The sequence below is a fragment of the Anomalospiza imberbis genome, chromosome 33, assembly GCF_031753505.1.
Source record: "Anomalospiza imberbis isolate Cuckoo-Finch-1a 21T00152 chromosome 33, ASM3175350v1, whole genome shotgun sequence".
NCBI classification, from domain to species: domain Eukaryota; kingdom Metazoa; phylum Chordata; class Aves; order Passeriformes; family Viduidae; genus Anomalospiza; species Anomalospiza imberbis.
The window spans coordinates 290,905-306,085 of NC_089713.1; the positions used below are offsets into that span (position 1 = coordinate 290,905).

Consider the following 15,181-nt stretch of genomic DNA (forward strand, 5'->3'; position numbering starts at 1 on the left):
AAACGTGAATAAACTGACAGTAGTAGCAATAATGTGGCAATTCGAAATTTCATCGTTTCCTGCACAGCTTCAGCTCTGCTGTTGGCAGTTTCTGATAAAAGTGAAAAGTAGAAAAAAATGTTTCTCACATTTGGCAAAGCTCACAAGCCTGTGAATTTGGGAGTTATTAGGGAATTTAGCTACTTGAGCTGGGCTTCTTCTAGTGAAACATAAACTTTAACGGATTTAGAGATTCTAGAGGAGCTAGGATTTTAGTTAGAAATAAGCCTTACTAGAGTTAATTAAAACAAATGAGTAGGCCTTGATGAAGTTAAGAGTTAGTAGTTAACTAATAATTGATTGCTTGTCAACACAATGTTTAGTTAGCTGGGTTTATAATGAAGAATATAGAAACTGACAAATAGCTTTTAGGAACATAAGACAGTTGTGGGCCTCCTCTGTTGTGAAACCAATTGAAGACAGGGAATGGGAGCTCTACCAAAGTTCATTTGTCCTATTTGCATTGAAAAGATAGAAAGGTCAGAATGAGGAAGACTTCATTTACTTCCTCATTTTGGGACCCCTCCCCATGAAAGGGACCACCGACCCATTTCAAGGAGCAAACTACGCATGCTTAATAGCTTTTGAAATGATTAGCATATGAAGTGAGGAATGGGATGTACCAAATTTATGAATATGTATTTGCATTTTGGGTATTCAATAGTTGTATGGATAAAAGGACTCTGTAATCATTTGAAAGGTTCAGTGTGAATTTGAGAGCTATCCTGCATGCTGTCTGGCATCGTAATAAACATACACTTTCTTACTTTAAACTGTTAGATAGTTTTAACCCATCACAGTTGGATATCGGTACTACATCAATATCCATATTTCTTTAATAAATCACTAGGACTTTTGGCAGCCTTGTGTTTCTCACCTTGTGGTGAACGATCCTTGTCAGTCTTGCTGGTATCATTTGCTCCCTTTCCTCCAGTGATTTTAACAAACATTTCTAGGAAGGACAACAAAATATTTTCTTTACACTGGCCACACACAACAGCCATTTTCCTCATAAGTTCTCCCAAAAGTCGCTCACAGGAAGCTGCATTGAAGTTTCCAAGAGTTCCTCCAGAAAGAGCCAGAACCTCCTGAGAGGAGGGAACCATGCTGTTGTCAAAGGCACTCGGGGTCAGACATCAGTGCCCTGAACTCACTGCACCAAAATGTCTCAATCTGGTTAATAAAATTGTTAGAGAGATGCCTCTGCCCCAATTAAGGTGCTAACGAGACCAAATCCCAAGTGGATTTTATTGAACAGTAAATGTGAGGTAGAGAGAGAGATGGAAAGAAAGAGAAAAGGAGGGAGTGACAGGGAGTGACAGGGACAGAGACCTCCCCTGAGGTGGGGCAAGTGTGACATTGTCCCCTGTGTGCGTGGCCTTCCCAGGGTGGGGGTTTTACACCTGAGCCAGTTTGGGAAAGGGGGGGGTGGTGTTCACCCCCCACCCCGAGCAGGGATTGCCTCACTGTTTCAGGGTGCAATGTAAGATGTAACCCAAAGTATGTTTTCAGTCACCATCTTCATAAACTGTGATAAACAGGTGGGGCAGTGTTCTTTATCTCTTCCATGGCTCAGCCCTGATAACGCCCTCCAGGGGCTATCTTCTGTTCATGGGCCATTGAGTGCCACTGCAGGACTGACAAAATTACATCATCCCATTGTGGGATGCTCTGCCCAGGGGGAGGAACCAAGCATTCCTACCTGGATATAATCTCACCCTTGCAACACCAGGATCACCTTGCCTACTGGATTCCCAGAGGACAAGAGCTCCGTAACCACCACTGGACCTTCAGAGCAAGACCCATCAGGTGATCCCTTCTACAGCATCACTGCTTTGACAGAATCACAATCATCACTCCAACAGGGCTGGAACCTCCATTTCATCAGATTGCTACCACCACCCTGACCAACGGGGTGTCAGGTTAAATCCTGACTCTGTCAGATTAAGCCAGTGTTTCTGTTCATTGCCTTGATATTGTTTTTTTTTTTTATTAAATTGCAATTCTGGCTTAGATTCTCCTCCTGGTTTGCCTTCAAACCAGTACAAGACTCAATGGGCTCATCCCTTGTTTTCCTCCCAAAACAGAATTTTCCTTCTCCAAACCATTGCGAAATGGAGGAGAAGGCTGCGAGGATGGGGAAGGAGCCCCTGGAAACCCAGGCAGGTGAGGAGGAAGTCACTGCCCCTTTCCCCCTCTCTCCTGCTCCATCTCCCAGCCCAGCACGGTCCCCGACTATAGGACAACCTCGCTGCCGACCCCGTCCTGCCGGGGACGCACTGGGGGTATCTCCTTCCCCTTCCCTATGGCACGGAGGCAAATCCCAATCTCGCCTTGTCCTTCCTCCCCCAGACAAGGAGCTGAAGATGGAGACCAGGAAGGATAAATCCCCATGGCAGAACCTTGTGGCAGAGGCCGTTTTGAGCGGCTCCATGGCGCAGGAATCCAATGGGGAGGAAAAGCCCTGGAGATCCCACAGGAGGAGGAGCTGGAAACCCAGCCCAGGGTGCTCTGAGGAGGAAAGACCCACCCTGTGCCAGGAAGGTGGACAGAGCTCCCGCCAGAGCTCGGAGCTGGTGGGCCATCAGCAGCTTCATGATGGGGAGAAGCCCTACAAGTGCTTGGAGTGTGGGAAGAGCTTCAGGCAGAGCAACAGCCTGATCTGCCACCAGATGATCCACACCGGGGAATGGCCCTATGAGTGTGGGGAGTGTGGGAAGGGCTTCAGCTACAGATCCAACCTCATCATCCACCAATGCATCCACACTGGGGAGAGGCCCTACGATTGTGGGGAATGTGGGAAGAGTTTCAGCCTAAGGTCCCACTTGATCCACCACCAGAGGATGCACACCAGGGAAAGGCCATACAAATGTGGGGAATGTGGGAAGGGCTTCAGCTGCAGCTCTGCCCTCATCATCCACCAACGCATCCACACTGGGGAGAGGCCCTACGAGTGTGGGGAATGTGGGAAGAGCTTTAGCCGAAGGTCCCACTTGATCAGCCACCAGAGGATCCACACTGGAGAAAGGCCATACAAATGTGGGGAATGTGGGAAGAGCTTCAGCCAAAGGTCCCACTTGATCTGCCACCAGAGGATCCACACTGGAGAAAGGCCATACAAGTGTGGGGAATGTGGGAAGGGCTTCAGCCAGAAGTCCCAACTGATCATCCACCAAATGATCCACACTGGGGAGAGGCCCTACGAATGTCCCAACTGTCAGAAGAGCTTTCAGACCAGATCCATTCTTCTCAAGCACCAGCGGATTCACACCGGGGAGAGGCCCTTCCGCTGCCCCCACTGCAGGAAGGGCTTCAAGCAAAACTCCCACCTCATCAGGCACCAGCACATCCACACCAGGGAGAGGCCCTACACGTGTCCGCAGTGTGGGAAGAGCTTCTCCAGGAGCTCTCACTTGACCAGACACCAACGGAGACACCAGCAAGGAAAGCCGTACAAATGCCCTAGCTCCAGAAAGAGCTTTGTGCACTGCTCCAGCTCCATCCCCCATGGGAGAACACATGTTGGGAAGAGCTCTGGTGATCCATGTTCCCTGTGATGCATGCTGGGAAGAGATCTTTTCCTGCCCCTGCCAATGACATGGTGTGGGATCAAAGAACATGAGGGTCTGGCCATGGCCCTGTCATTACATTCACTCCCACCTCAGGTCATTTCCAGGGGCAGGAAAGGGACTCTCTCAGTCCCCGAGGAGAAGGGTGTCCTTTCCAGACAAAAGGAAATACATGGCCAGGAAGAGCCAGTCAGTTGTGATGTAGTTTTTCCTGTAAATAGTTTTTCTTATCCCTTCTGTTACCAGTATTTTTTGTGGTCCTGTTTGTTCTTTGTCTCGTTGCTGTTCCCAGTAAATTGTTCTCCTCCCAGCCCGGGATCTTTGCCTTTTGTGCTTTCCATTGGAGGTAGGAGGGCAGCGAGGGGCAGTGCGGTTTTAGCAGGAGCAGGAAATTGGGGAATCCCATTCCTGAACCCCAGCCCTTGGAAACCGAGCATCCCAGCTGGTCCCAGCCCTGGTGGCCATGGCAACAGCCTTGGGAGCGGGTCCCTGGCTGAGGCTGTGGGAACCTCTTCACTCTGGTGCCCAGGGACAGGACTGGAGGGAACGGCTGCAGCTGAGTCGGGGCAGGCTGAGGTTGGATCTCAGGAAAAGGTTTTTGCCCAGAGGCTGCTGGGGCACTGCCCAGGCTCCCCAGGGAAGGGTCACAGCTCCAGGGCTCTCTGAGCTCCAGCAGTGTTTGGACACCGCTGCCAGGCCCAGGCTGGCATTGTTGGGGTGTCCTGTGCAGGGCCAGCAGTTGGACTCGAGGATCCTGATGGGTCCCTCCCAGCTCAGCCAGTTCTGTGGTTCTGGGATCCCATGGCCCTGGGGATGGGACTGCCAATGGTTGCCATGGCAACGGGCTCTGGCTCCAGGCCTGAGCTGGTGTCCATGGCAACCACCCCTGGCATGGGGTCTCCATGGAGCTGCCCAGGGACGGACCATAGCAACAGGGGGCTGGTGATGGTTGCCATGGAAACTGACTATAGCAACAGGGGGCTGGTGATGGTTGCCTGCTAAGGATCAGATTTGTCACAGGCACCCAGAGGGGTTCCATGGGGACTTTCCAAGAGTCTCCAGGCTGCTCAAGAGCTGGAATGTCCCAGGCAGAGACAGGGGCTCCATGGAGACCTCCCAGGGGTTTCTGGGGATGGTAAAGATCCAGATGGTCACAGGTAGTCACAGCCATCCCATGGTGACATCCCAGGGGTCATTTGGCTGCAAAGGCACTGATCTGTTACAGGCACTCAGGGGGCCTCCACGGTGACATCCCAGGAGTCCCCAGGCTGCCAAAGAGCCGGGATGTCACGGGCACTCACAGGGGTTCCTGTCATGGGCAGAGTGGGAGCTTCAGGCAAAAGCTTTATTTCTTTATTGGAGAAACTCCTGCTGAGTCATGAGGTGGAGAAATGTCCCCCAAAAGCCACCATGGATCCTCAAACCCCGGCAGGACCCCTAGACTTCTAGAATTCCTTCTAATAGAAGAGACTGGCAGTGGCTGGATCCCATCCCGACCCTGCTGATTGGACAGGTGGAATTGAACCTTAATGCAATTTGTCCCAAAAGATTAATGATGTAATACCAGATAAATCTCTATAAATACAGCTATGATTGATTCTGATCATTATTAGATAAAACGGTCTATTTACAACACAGAATAAAATTTAAAAAATAGTTATTTACTCCTCAATATAGGAGCTATACCAATTAAATACCAATTCTGCTCTAGGAAGCAATTTTGACGTCACCAGGGCCTTGCTAGAGTGGTTTGAGCCCACCGCAGGCAGAGCCTCCTGCTCCAGCAGGAACTGCCTTTCCTGTGCCAGGAGCAGGGCAGGTCCCGCTGCAGGAAAAGCCCCAGGCCCGCCCCAGCACAGGGGAGGCCTCGGGCACAAGGGCAGAGTGCCGTGCTGGGAGCTGTGCCAGGGAGAGCCTGAGGCACCAAAGGCGCCTTGGCAGCAGCAGCTGCTTGCAGGGCATGGCCAGAAGCCTCCCTTGGCAAGCCGGCCTGGTGGCCAGCACTGCAGTGTCACTGTTGAGTAAGAACTGTCACAGGCTCATCAGAAGGCTGATTGGCATCATGTGCCATATGTTTGGAACTACTCCTTTATATATGCTGTTCCGATCCAGGTAGATAAAATCCCAGTGGCACATATCAGAGGTTTGTTAGGGAAGACAGTGTGGATCAACTCTGCCTCGAGTACAGACAAACCCATTGGTGGGATTGTCTTTGCTCAGGGACCAAGTTGTACATGGTGAATAATGCAGAAATATGGAAGAACTCGATGTGTACCTCAGGGAGATCTCATATGCAAATATCACCGTTTGTTGGATGTTACTGCCCCTGTCTTTACATTAAACCACACCGACATGAGACAAAAGGAAATGTGTAAGTGTCGAAGGTTTGTGCAAGTGATATAGAAGGAAATGTGTGTCAAAGGTTTGAGCAAGTGAGATGGAAGGAAATGTGTCTGAGTAAGTGAAAGATGGAAGTTTTTACCTGATGAAGTTTTTACATGACGTTTGGTAGTACGTTGACGATTCGGAGATAAGGGGTGGAATGTCCTAGGGTGATGTTATGGTGCTTGTATCCCCAATCGTGTGTTCTGTTTATGCTTGATGTTATGTTCTGTGCCTTCAGGACTGGCTCCAAAAAGTGAAGGTTTGTTTTGTCTTGTTATCAGCCAGCTCACCTCTCCCCAAAGTCTGTGTCTAGGAGAGGCTAGGGCTTGCTGGCTTTCTTGCTGGCTTGCTGGCTTGCTTGCTTTCGCTTTGCTCTTGCTTCTGCTTTTTGCTTTTGCCCTTGCTTTTGCTTATTAGTTAGTTTAGCTAGGCAATCCAATTTTTTCCCTGGACTGTTTTTTTTCTTTCCCTTTCCTGAATACCATTTGAACCTGCTCAGGACTGGGACCTGGGAAACACCAAGACACACCGAGAGCCAGCATTTTGTGACCTGCAGCAGCAACCCCCAGTGCCGGAGATCGATAACTGGGCAACCACTCCCAGGAGAGACTTTCTGAATTTGTCACTTCTTCAGAGCGTAGAAAGACTTTTTGTCATCTCGTGTTGTTCATTTTTTTTTTGCTGGGGAGTGCTTTGCCTGCTCAATAAACAGGTTGTTTCCACTACTCTCTGAGGAAATTCTTCCCGAGCCAGGTGAGCAAGGGGCTGTGTGGGTTTGCTTTCTGGGGGCTCCTTCTGGAGGTTTTCTCCCAAATTTGCCCAAAACCAGGACACTTTAGTACATCAGCAGGCTGTTCTTTGGTGAGATCCAGCAGGACCCTGTTCAGCCTGTGCTCAGCAAACTGACTGCCCATGAGCCACTGGTGGATGTACCTCACCATGGCAGGCACCTGGAGAAGGCAGGGGAGACTTGGAAAACTGCCAGAGGGAGGAATGTCCCCAGCTTCCCCGGAGAAGTGCTTCCCTTGCCACCACACTGCCATGGCCTCAAAGGCTTCCAGTGACCATCAGGCATGGCTTAGGAGGCCAAGCAATTCCTGGGAGGATGAAATCCTGGCCACAGGCAGCTTACTTGCTCTGGATTGCAAAACCCCTCCTCTACGAGCATATCCAGCAGGGCAGAACAGGTCTTGGTTTTGGAGATGTGCGAATATGCTCTGAGACCTGTGCCCATGGTGCTGGTCTCTTCCTCCCGAATCCTCTTGATGAATTTGCAAACCAGCTGTAGGAGAAGGGCAGGAGGCCAGGGATGTTCCACGGAATGCTCCAAGCGCGGTGCTCGGCTGAGCGGTGACAGCAGGCCCAGCCCAGCTGGGGATGGCTGCAGGTACCTGCGCTGTTCTGCGGAAGAGGCCACGGGCGGGGTCCTGCTCTTGTGTGTGCTGCACGGCTGCACCTGGCAAAGAGCGAGCGCAGCCTGAGCTGAGGGGCTGCGGGAGAGACCGGAGAACACAGCCCAGCCCTGCGCTCCCTAGGCAGGGACAGCCCTGGGATGGCCCAGGGGATGGAGCACGGCTGTGGGGTGTCTGCCCTGGCCCCTATTCCATCCTGTCTATGGGCAAGTGCCCAGGGGATGGGATGGGATGGGATGGGATGGGATGGGATGGGATGGGATGGGATGGGATGGGATGGGATGGGATGGGATGGGATGGGATGGGATGAGATGGGGCCAAGCTGGCTGCAGGCACCGGCCCTGCGGCCCAGCTCTGGCACTCACCCTTCTGCAGTGGCTGGAACTGCTCCACCTCTTCAGGCTGCTGTGCTGGGGCAGTCCCAGGGCCTGCTTTCTCCTCCTGCCCCCAGGCCAGCTTGGGCACGCTCGCAGGCCTGTGCTCTACATCACTGCCTGGATTCATGGCTGCTTGCAGGAGAAGGTGGCTCGCAAAAGGTCCGAGTCAGCAAGTGCTGCAGAGTGAAGTCTTGGCAAGGCTACAGGACAGCAAGTCCTGCACTCTGGTCTTGGGGGCTCCAGCCACAAGAACAGGAGACTCCTCATCAAGGACCGTGCTAAGCAAATGCCATGGTCTGCCCTGGAGGGCATCTGCAGAAGAGAAGCCTCGGGAAGGCCAGAGGTCACCAAGCCTTCTGGTCTGGCCACGAGGTCACCTGCAGGAGTAACGCCTCGGGAAAGCTCCCGGTCAGACACGAACGAGTGCGCTGTGTGGGGGCTCCTCACGGCACGGCTCTGTCCCGTCCTGTCCCGTCTCGTGCTCCGAGCACTGTGGCGTGATCTTGTCACCGCCAGCTCCTATGTCACCCCGTGTCACAAAGGACCCTTGGACACGCTGTCCCGTTCCATGCCACGGTGACCGTGCTGCACCGTGTCACAAAGGGCCCCTGCACACACTGCCCCGTGCCCTGGGGCTGCCCCCAGCCCACCCAGAGTGGCTCAGGTTGGAAGGAAACCCTCGCCCCAAGTGTCTAAGACAGCCCGACAGGATCTTTAGGAACGGCTCAAACCATCAGCAAATGCTGCCCTGCTCTGTGGGCTCAGGGCAGCAGAAGGAGCCCCCAGGGCTGCCGACGCAGCCGCGCTGGGAAGGGCACGGGGCCTTCACAGAAGCTGGCACGGCCTCCTTGGGACACGTCCCGGCTGGTGGCCATCCTAAACCCACGGGTGTGACACAGACAAGGAACGTGTGGGCCAGGGCAGGAATGCTGCTCTGACCCCTGGGGCCCAGGGAGCGCTGACATCAGCAGGTGTGGCACAGTCCCTGCCCAAGCAGACCTGCCACCCCCCGAGCCCTGGCAGCACCGGTGCCCGTCTCCTGCCCCAGAGACCTGTGCCCGTGGGGGGCTCCTGTGCCAGAGGGAGCCAAAGCCCACGTGCATTGGGGGCTGCGCTCCTGCCTGCAGGGGCTGTTGGCAGGAGCACCTGGAGCAACGCTGACAACACTTGGTCTCTGTCAGAAGCTCTTACTCCATGCTGAAATTATTTTCTCACTGAAGTTATTGCCTTCAGCACAAAAACACCTTAGTGGCGAAGGCACAGAAGAATCTGGCAAGTAAGATTCCTCAGTTCAGGAAAGCTTTACTTCCCATTGCTCAACTCAAGCAGTTTCAAAAAGCTGCCAACTTCCCAAATTAATTGGGATGGCCTGAGGAGGTGAAGAGTTGGAATTTTGCTTCCCATCTCAAAGCAGCAACTCATTTGCCTTAACCTCATCCACTGAGAGTCACTTTACAGAACATAACACTACACCAAAAAAGGGAAAAACCAAGGGCCATTCTTTGGTTCTCTATGTAGGGATGATAATATCCTAATTCTCTTAAGGAATAAAAGCTCTCAAGAAATGAGAGTCCACTCAGTGGTACAATAGTAGCCCAAAGAATTGAGTAGATGGCAAAAGGGCTAATCCTCCCCCTGGTACAGAGATCTGAGTGGCCAGTAAAGTACAGCTCTGCCCTCTTGTTCCCTGCAGGAGAATCAGGACCATGAAGAGGAAAAGTCACAGATATTCCTTCTGGCCTCCCTAACCAAAGCTGTGCCAAAGCACAGATGCTGCCTTCAAACTGACTCAAATTCCAGCCTAGACCTCTCACCTTCCAGACAACTCCTTCTCCAACACCCCACCAGCACCAAGCCCCCCAAACTCCCGCACAGAAGCCCTCAACACCCCGCCAGGAGCCCCAGCTGTCCCCGTCCCTCCGCAGAGCTTTCCCACCCTCCAGCAGACGCCCTGGTTCCCTGCAGGTGCCGTGGGATGGCACTCAGGAGGATCTGCTCCAAGGCCTTCCCCTGGAGCACGCTCAGGCTGCCAGGCCTATGGATCCTGGATCATCCTTCCCACCGAGCCTTCCTGTGCACGGCTGTTCCATTTGCACCTTTGCGCTCAGCTCGGACTTCTCCACTTCACCAGGAGAGCTGGGAAAGGATGGAGAGCAGCCTGGAAAGCTCTTTCTGCAGCTCCCTCTTTACCCTGGGGAGGTAGAACATTCCACAGGAAAGCAACTGGTGCCACAAGGAGCGGGTGGCCTCAGGCACCTTTGGGGATGGAACAAGGCCTTGGTTTGACATAAGTAAGCACAAGCAATTCACATGAGTAAACAAGTATTTAGCACAGACATGCCTAAGTACTTAGCACCAGTTAGCATTACAAAAACCTGGCAGGCCTAACTTGACATGAGAGTGACCTGACAAAAAGCTTTAGACACAGTCTACCAGAAGAACTAAGGGCAAGTGTGGAATCAGCCCTGTGCAGGGAAGCCCTGAGGAAGACTTTGTGCTGCTTTGGGGCATCCAGACCGCTCCTGGCCAGGGCCTGGACATCAGCTTCAAGTATGGGAATCTGACACAATGTAGTTCCAACCGCCTGCCTATGGAATCACCTCAGCAGTGTAAAGATGGATGGTGATTTTGATACAACTCCTACATCAACCCACTGAAATTTATATGTGGCAGAGAAACACTTTAGTGGGGTGCAGACCCCTGCTCTCTTGTCAGGTCAATAAAAGGGCTTTTGGCTGACAATGCATTTGTCTGCTGATTTGTTTGAATGAGGGAGACCCCTCAGGACTGCTGTATCTTGAGGGAACACCGTTGGCCTTGGCCTGTAGGCACCTGCTCAAGCTTAAAATCAGCTGCCTCAGCTCCCAGGACCTCTCTTGGCCAGCATCCTGACGTGGATGCAGGACTGCTGTGAGGCACTGCTGGGACCCAGCGGGACAGGACCGGCTGTCTCGTGTCCACGTAGCACCCCTCACACAGCCAGGGCCACCCCGAAAATAGACAAACACTCACGTGTCAGCACAGGGGAGCAAGGAGCACTGGGCTCCTCTCAAAGTATCTCAAAGTTCAAGAATCCAACACAGCACTGGTAAATTTTTGGGGGGACCAAGGACTTTGAGTATCAAAAGGGAAACTCCAATCTGTAGGGAGGGAAGTAAAATGCCTGGGACATGTGATTTGTCAAGGGAGCCAGCGGCTGAACCCTGAGAGAATTGCAGGGATAGCCTGACTCCCACGGGCAAAAACTAAGAGAGAAGTCAGAAGGTTTTTAGGCCTGTTGGGATATCATAGGCTATGGATTGAAGGATACACGCAGGCCATCAGGTTCGTGTATGAAAAGTTAGTAGAAGAAGAGATTAGGTGGGAAGAAGACGACAAGGAAATTTTGAAGCTTTAAAGCCAAAATCACTCAGTGCAGCAGCACTGAGTCTTCCTGCCTTAGACAAACCCTTCTATCTGTTTGTGGATATAGAAAAAGGGGCAGCACATGGAGGGTTAGCCCAGGACCGGGGAGGATCCAGGAAACCAGTGGCCTGTTTATCAAAACTGCAAGACCCTGTCAGCTGGGGGTGGCCAACCTGCATTCAAACAGTGGCAGCAAGCACCCTACTCGTAGAAGAAAGCAAAAAATTAACCTCTGCGGGAAAATTGAAAATATATACCCCACACTCAGTAGGGAGTATCCTCAGCTAAAAGGCTGAGAAATGGCTCACTGATTCCCAAGTACTAAAATATGAAGCCATCTTAATAGATAATGGTTTAGAGCTAGATGTGAGTAACCAACTCAGCCCTGCCCAGTTTTAGATGGAAAACCAGGTGAGGAATTAATATATAATTGCCTAGAAGTTATAAACTATCAAACTAAAGTAAGAGAGGACCTAACAGATCAACCACTCCAAGGTGGAAAACGATTGTACATCGATGGATTTTCACGGGTAATCCAGGGCACAGGGTATTGGGGTGGGCTGTAGTAGATAAAGAGTTAGTGGCCTTAGAAAAAGGAAAGTTACTTTCCAACTGGTCAGCCCAAGCATGTGAGTTGTATGCCCTAAAGTGAGCTCTGGAAATATTCACACACAAAAGAGAAACAATATATACAGACTCAAAATATGCTTTTGGAGTAGTGCACACCTTTGGAAAAAATTGGGAAGAGAGTGGGCTATTAAATTCAAGGGGAAAAGAACTAAAAACTTCTTTTACAAGTGTTAGAAACTTTACAATTGCCAGAAGAAGTGGCAGGAGTATATGTTAAAGGACATAAAAAAGGAATGACTCAAGAAGCACGAGGGAACCATTTAGCAGATTTAGATGCTAAGAATTCAGCCGAATCAGGGACAGGAAAACTAATGATAGCATTAACCCCCATAAGAGAAATGGAAGAAGTCCCTGTATTCAGTGAGACGGATGAGAAAGAATTCCTCGAAACAGGAGCCAAGAAAGATAACAAAGGGAAGTGGAGATTAGCAGATGGGAGGCAAATGTTGAATAAACCCCTTGCCAGGAAAATGCTCAAAGGCAAACATGGAACAACACACTGGGGTACACAAGCGCTAAGTGATCGATTTCTAAGGGACTGGGCCTGCATAGGAATTTTCTGGATAGCTAAACAGGTAACTGAAAGGTGTGTGATATGCCAACAAGAAAATGAGAAGGTCATGAGGAAAACACCAGGGGAGGGCGAGAACTAGCCTTACAGCCCTTTCAAAACATCCAAGTAGACTTTACCGAGCTTCCCCAGGTACAACAGTGGAAGTTTTTACTAGTGATAGTAGGTAACCTGACTCATTGGGTAGAGGCGGTACCCACGGTTAAAGCCAATGCCAATGTTGTGAGTATAACACTTCTAGAATCAATCATTCTGCAATATGGGATGGTGAACAGGATTGATTCAGACCAAGGAACTCATTGCACCTCTAAAATATTGCAAAAAGTTGTTCAAACCCTGGGAGTAAATGGGAATTACACACTCCATGGCATCCACAGAGTTCTGGTCACATTGAGAGGATGAATCAAACTCTTAAAAGAGCTCTAGTTAAGCTGATGACGGAAACCCAGATGTCATAGATAAAATGTCTCCCTTTAGCCTTGTCAAGATTTAGAAGCCAACCCCAGTCAGATCTGGGGGTCTCACCCTATGAAATGATATTTGGGTTACCCTTTTTGACCTCACCCCAGAGCATTGCCATCTATGAGGAAGGGGAAGCCAATGCCAAGAAATATGTTATGTCTATAGCAGAAACCTTAGAAGGGCTAAGACATAAAGGGGCAATTTCTCAAACTACCACCCTGGATTTCAAAATTCATAACATTAATTCTGGAGATTGGGTCAAGTAATGATCAAGTCATGGAGAGATCAGCCTTTAACTCCTCAGTGGGAAGGTCCCTTTCAGGTACTGCTCACCACTGAATCGGCCGTGTGAACTGCAGAGTGGGGATGGACTCATGCCCACAGATGGACTCATGCCAACAGAGTTAAAGGCCCAGTAGAAGAACCCAAAGAGTGGACTGTGACATCCAGGCCAGGGGAAACAAGATTGACTCTCGGGCAGAGACTGAAAGACAACCAGAGAAACAGCAAGACGCCCAAAGTCAAGCTTCCACCAACCAGCTTGAGAACTGTCTTCCTGTTTTAATGGGTGAGAATTACCAGCACCTGTTGAGGGGAAGTACACAAGGGACTGTAAAAGGTAATGGGGCAGCTTCTTTAAGAAAATAAGACAAAGGAAGGAGGGCAAGACCCCTTTGTTCGCTACCAAGAAGACTCCATAGACCTGCTGTGGGTAGCAACCCTGTAGGCATGGTAAGGTAGGGACAAAAGGTCATATCGGACCACTGTCATTCCCCAACTGTCTTTGAATACAACAGGGACCGGAGGGCAAGACCAAGCTGGCCTCTGGACCCCTAAGATACAATGACTATGGGTAGCAATCACATAGGCATGATAGATGGGAGTCAAAGCTATCCTGGACCTCTGTTAGGCCCTTTTGTCCATTCCAAATAAGTGTGTCTAAGGAAAACCTGAGATTTTTCTCCTGTTCCCACTGTCCTTGCCCACATCAACAGATGCTAGTATGACTCATTCAAGAGAGAGAGAAATTTTTTTACTTAATTTTTCCAGCAAAATGACTTGTAAAAACAGAAAACAGGGGGTTGTTACAGATGGGTAATCCTATGGTTGTCTCTCACAATTAAGGGGTGAGTATTAAGTAGATGTTAATAGAAGTTGTGTAGGTGGATAGTTATCTTTCCCTTCCCCCTTGCATTGTTATCATGGGATGCCCTCAGTAGTCAGGGCATTTGGGAGGGTCGGCTTGTTGCTATGGCAGTGCCTGAGCTCCAATCAAGCTGTAAGAAAGTGATCTCCACCACTGGACAGCGAAGGAGGAGTGGATTGACAAGACTTTGGGAGGGGCTGGAGGTATAAAAGACAGAACATCCATTTTGTAGATGAGCACACGGTGACTGAATCCTTTGCTCCTGGCGCTGTATTCTTTGCTTTATTCATTCTTCTATTGTATTTTGATAAGGTCTTAATGAAACCATTTAAATTTTTGAAAGTGAAAATTGTTTCTCACATGGGGTTGGGGAATGTGGGGCAAGGTTGTCCACACTGGGTCAGACCTGACGGTGAAACTTCTCTGACCTGGCCAGACCTCCTTAGGAGCGGCCCTACATCAATATCAATCACAGAATGCTGCAATCATCTCTTCTCAAAAGAAAACAGTTATAAAGACACTCCTTAAAATAGGAATACATATTTCTTAGAAGCTCTTTGAAATATTTCTCGATAACTGTAAAAAGCAAGCTTCTTAATGAACTGCATTAAAGTAGAGGGAAATCAAGGCAGAGCCATGGCTTCTCAGGAATTGCTTGATCCTAATGAGCCCCGTGGAGCATTTGGAGGTGAGCCCTGGAACCTCAGGGCCTGAGAGGAGATTGCACAAACCTGTCCAGGAGTCAAAGTCAAAGGAAAAACCCAAAGTTTCTCGAGCCATTAATGGGTGCCACTGAGGTCCATCCCCAACACAGGCTCCTCATGGACTCCTTGGAGGAGAGAACTGGAGGCCAGGATTGCATAAAAACCTCTCAGAGACTCAAATTGCACAAAAACCTCTCAGTGTGGAAAGGAAAATCTAAATTACCTTTAAAAAGTTGAGTATCTCAAAGCATCAATGAGCCCCACTGAGTGTCAGTACAGAGCTCTCAAGGGACTCGTTAAAGCAGATAATTGGGGCCATGATTGCACAAACCTCTCACAGAGTCTGGATCAAAAGGGAAACACCAAGTACCTTAAAAGAACTGAGGTACCTTGAAGCATTAATGAGCCCCACTGAGTGTTGTTCCTGACAAAGCCTCTCCAGGGACTAATTACAGCAGATAATTGGAGGCCATGACTGCA

At 50.2% G+C, this 15,181-nt stretch overlaps 2 protein-coding genes and 1 long non-coding RNA gene across 5 annotated transcripts in view; 1 reads left to right on the plus strand and 2 right to left on the minus strand.

The window, feature by feature from the left end:
* Positions 1–15,181, minus strand: part of LOC137463965 (zinc finger protein 208-like) — a 1,270,300-nt gene that overhangs the window by 198,664 nt on the left and 1,056,455 nt on the right. The gene's annotated exons all lie outside the window — the stretch shown is intronic.
* The window catches only part of LOC137463966 (zinc finger protein 271-like), a 1,077,684-nt gene continuing 1,064,897 nt past the window's right edge, over positions 2,395–15,181 (plus strand). The window contains exon 1 of one of the 3 annotated variants that reach the window (XM_068175307.1): positions 2,395–3,560. In XM_068175307.1, the coding sequence (XP_068031408.1) occupies positions 2,406–3,560 (1,155 nt within the window). In that variant the 5' untranslated portion in view covers positions 2,395–2,405. The remainder of the gene's footprint in view (positions 3,561–15,181) is intronic. The other 2 variants (XM_068175308.1, XM_068175309.1) reach the window with 2 other exon arrangements.
* Positions 4,215–5,088, minus strand: LOC137463979 (uncharacterized). Its single transcript, XR_010994041.1, has 2 exons — positions 4,575–5,088; positions 4,215–4,415 (listed from the first exon to the last, which is right to left on the minus strand). It is a non-coding gene; the product is annotated as an uncharacterized lncRNA (long non-coding RNA).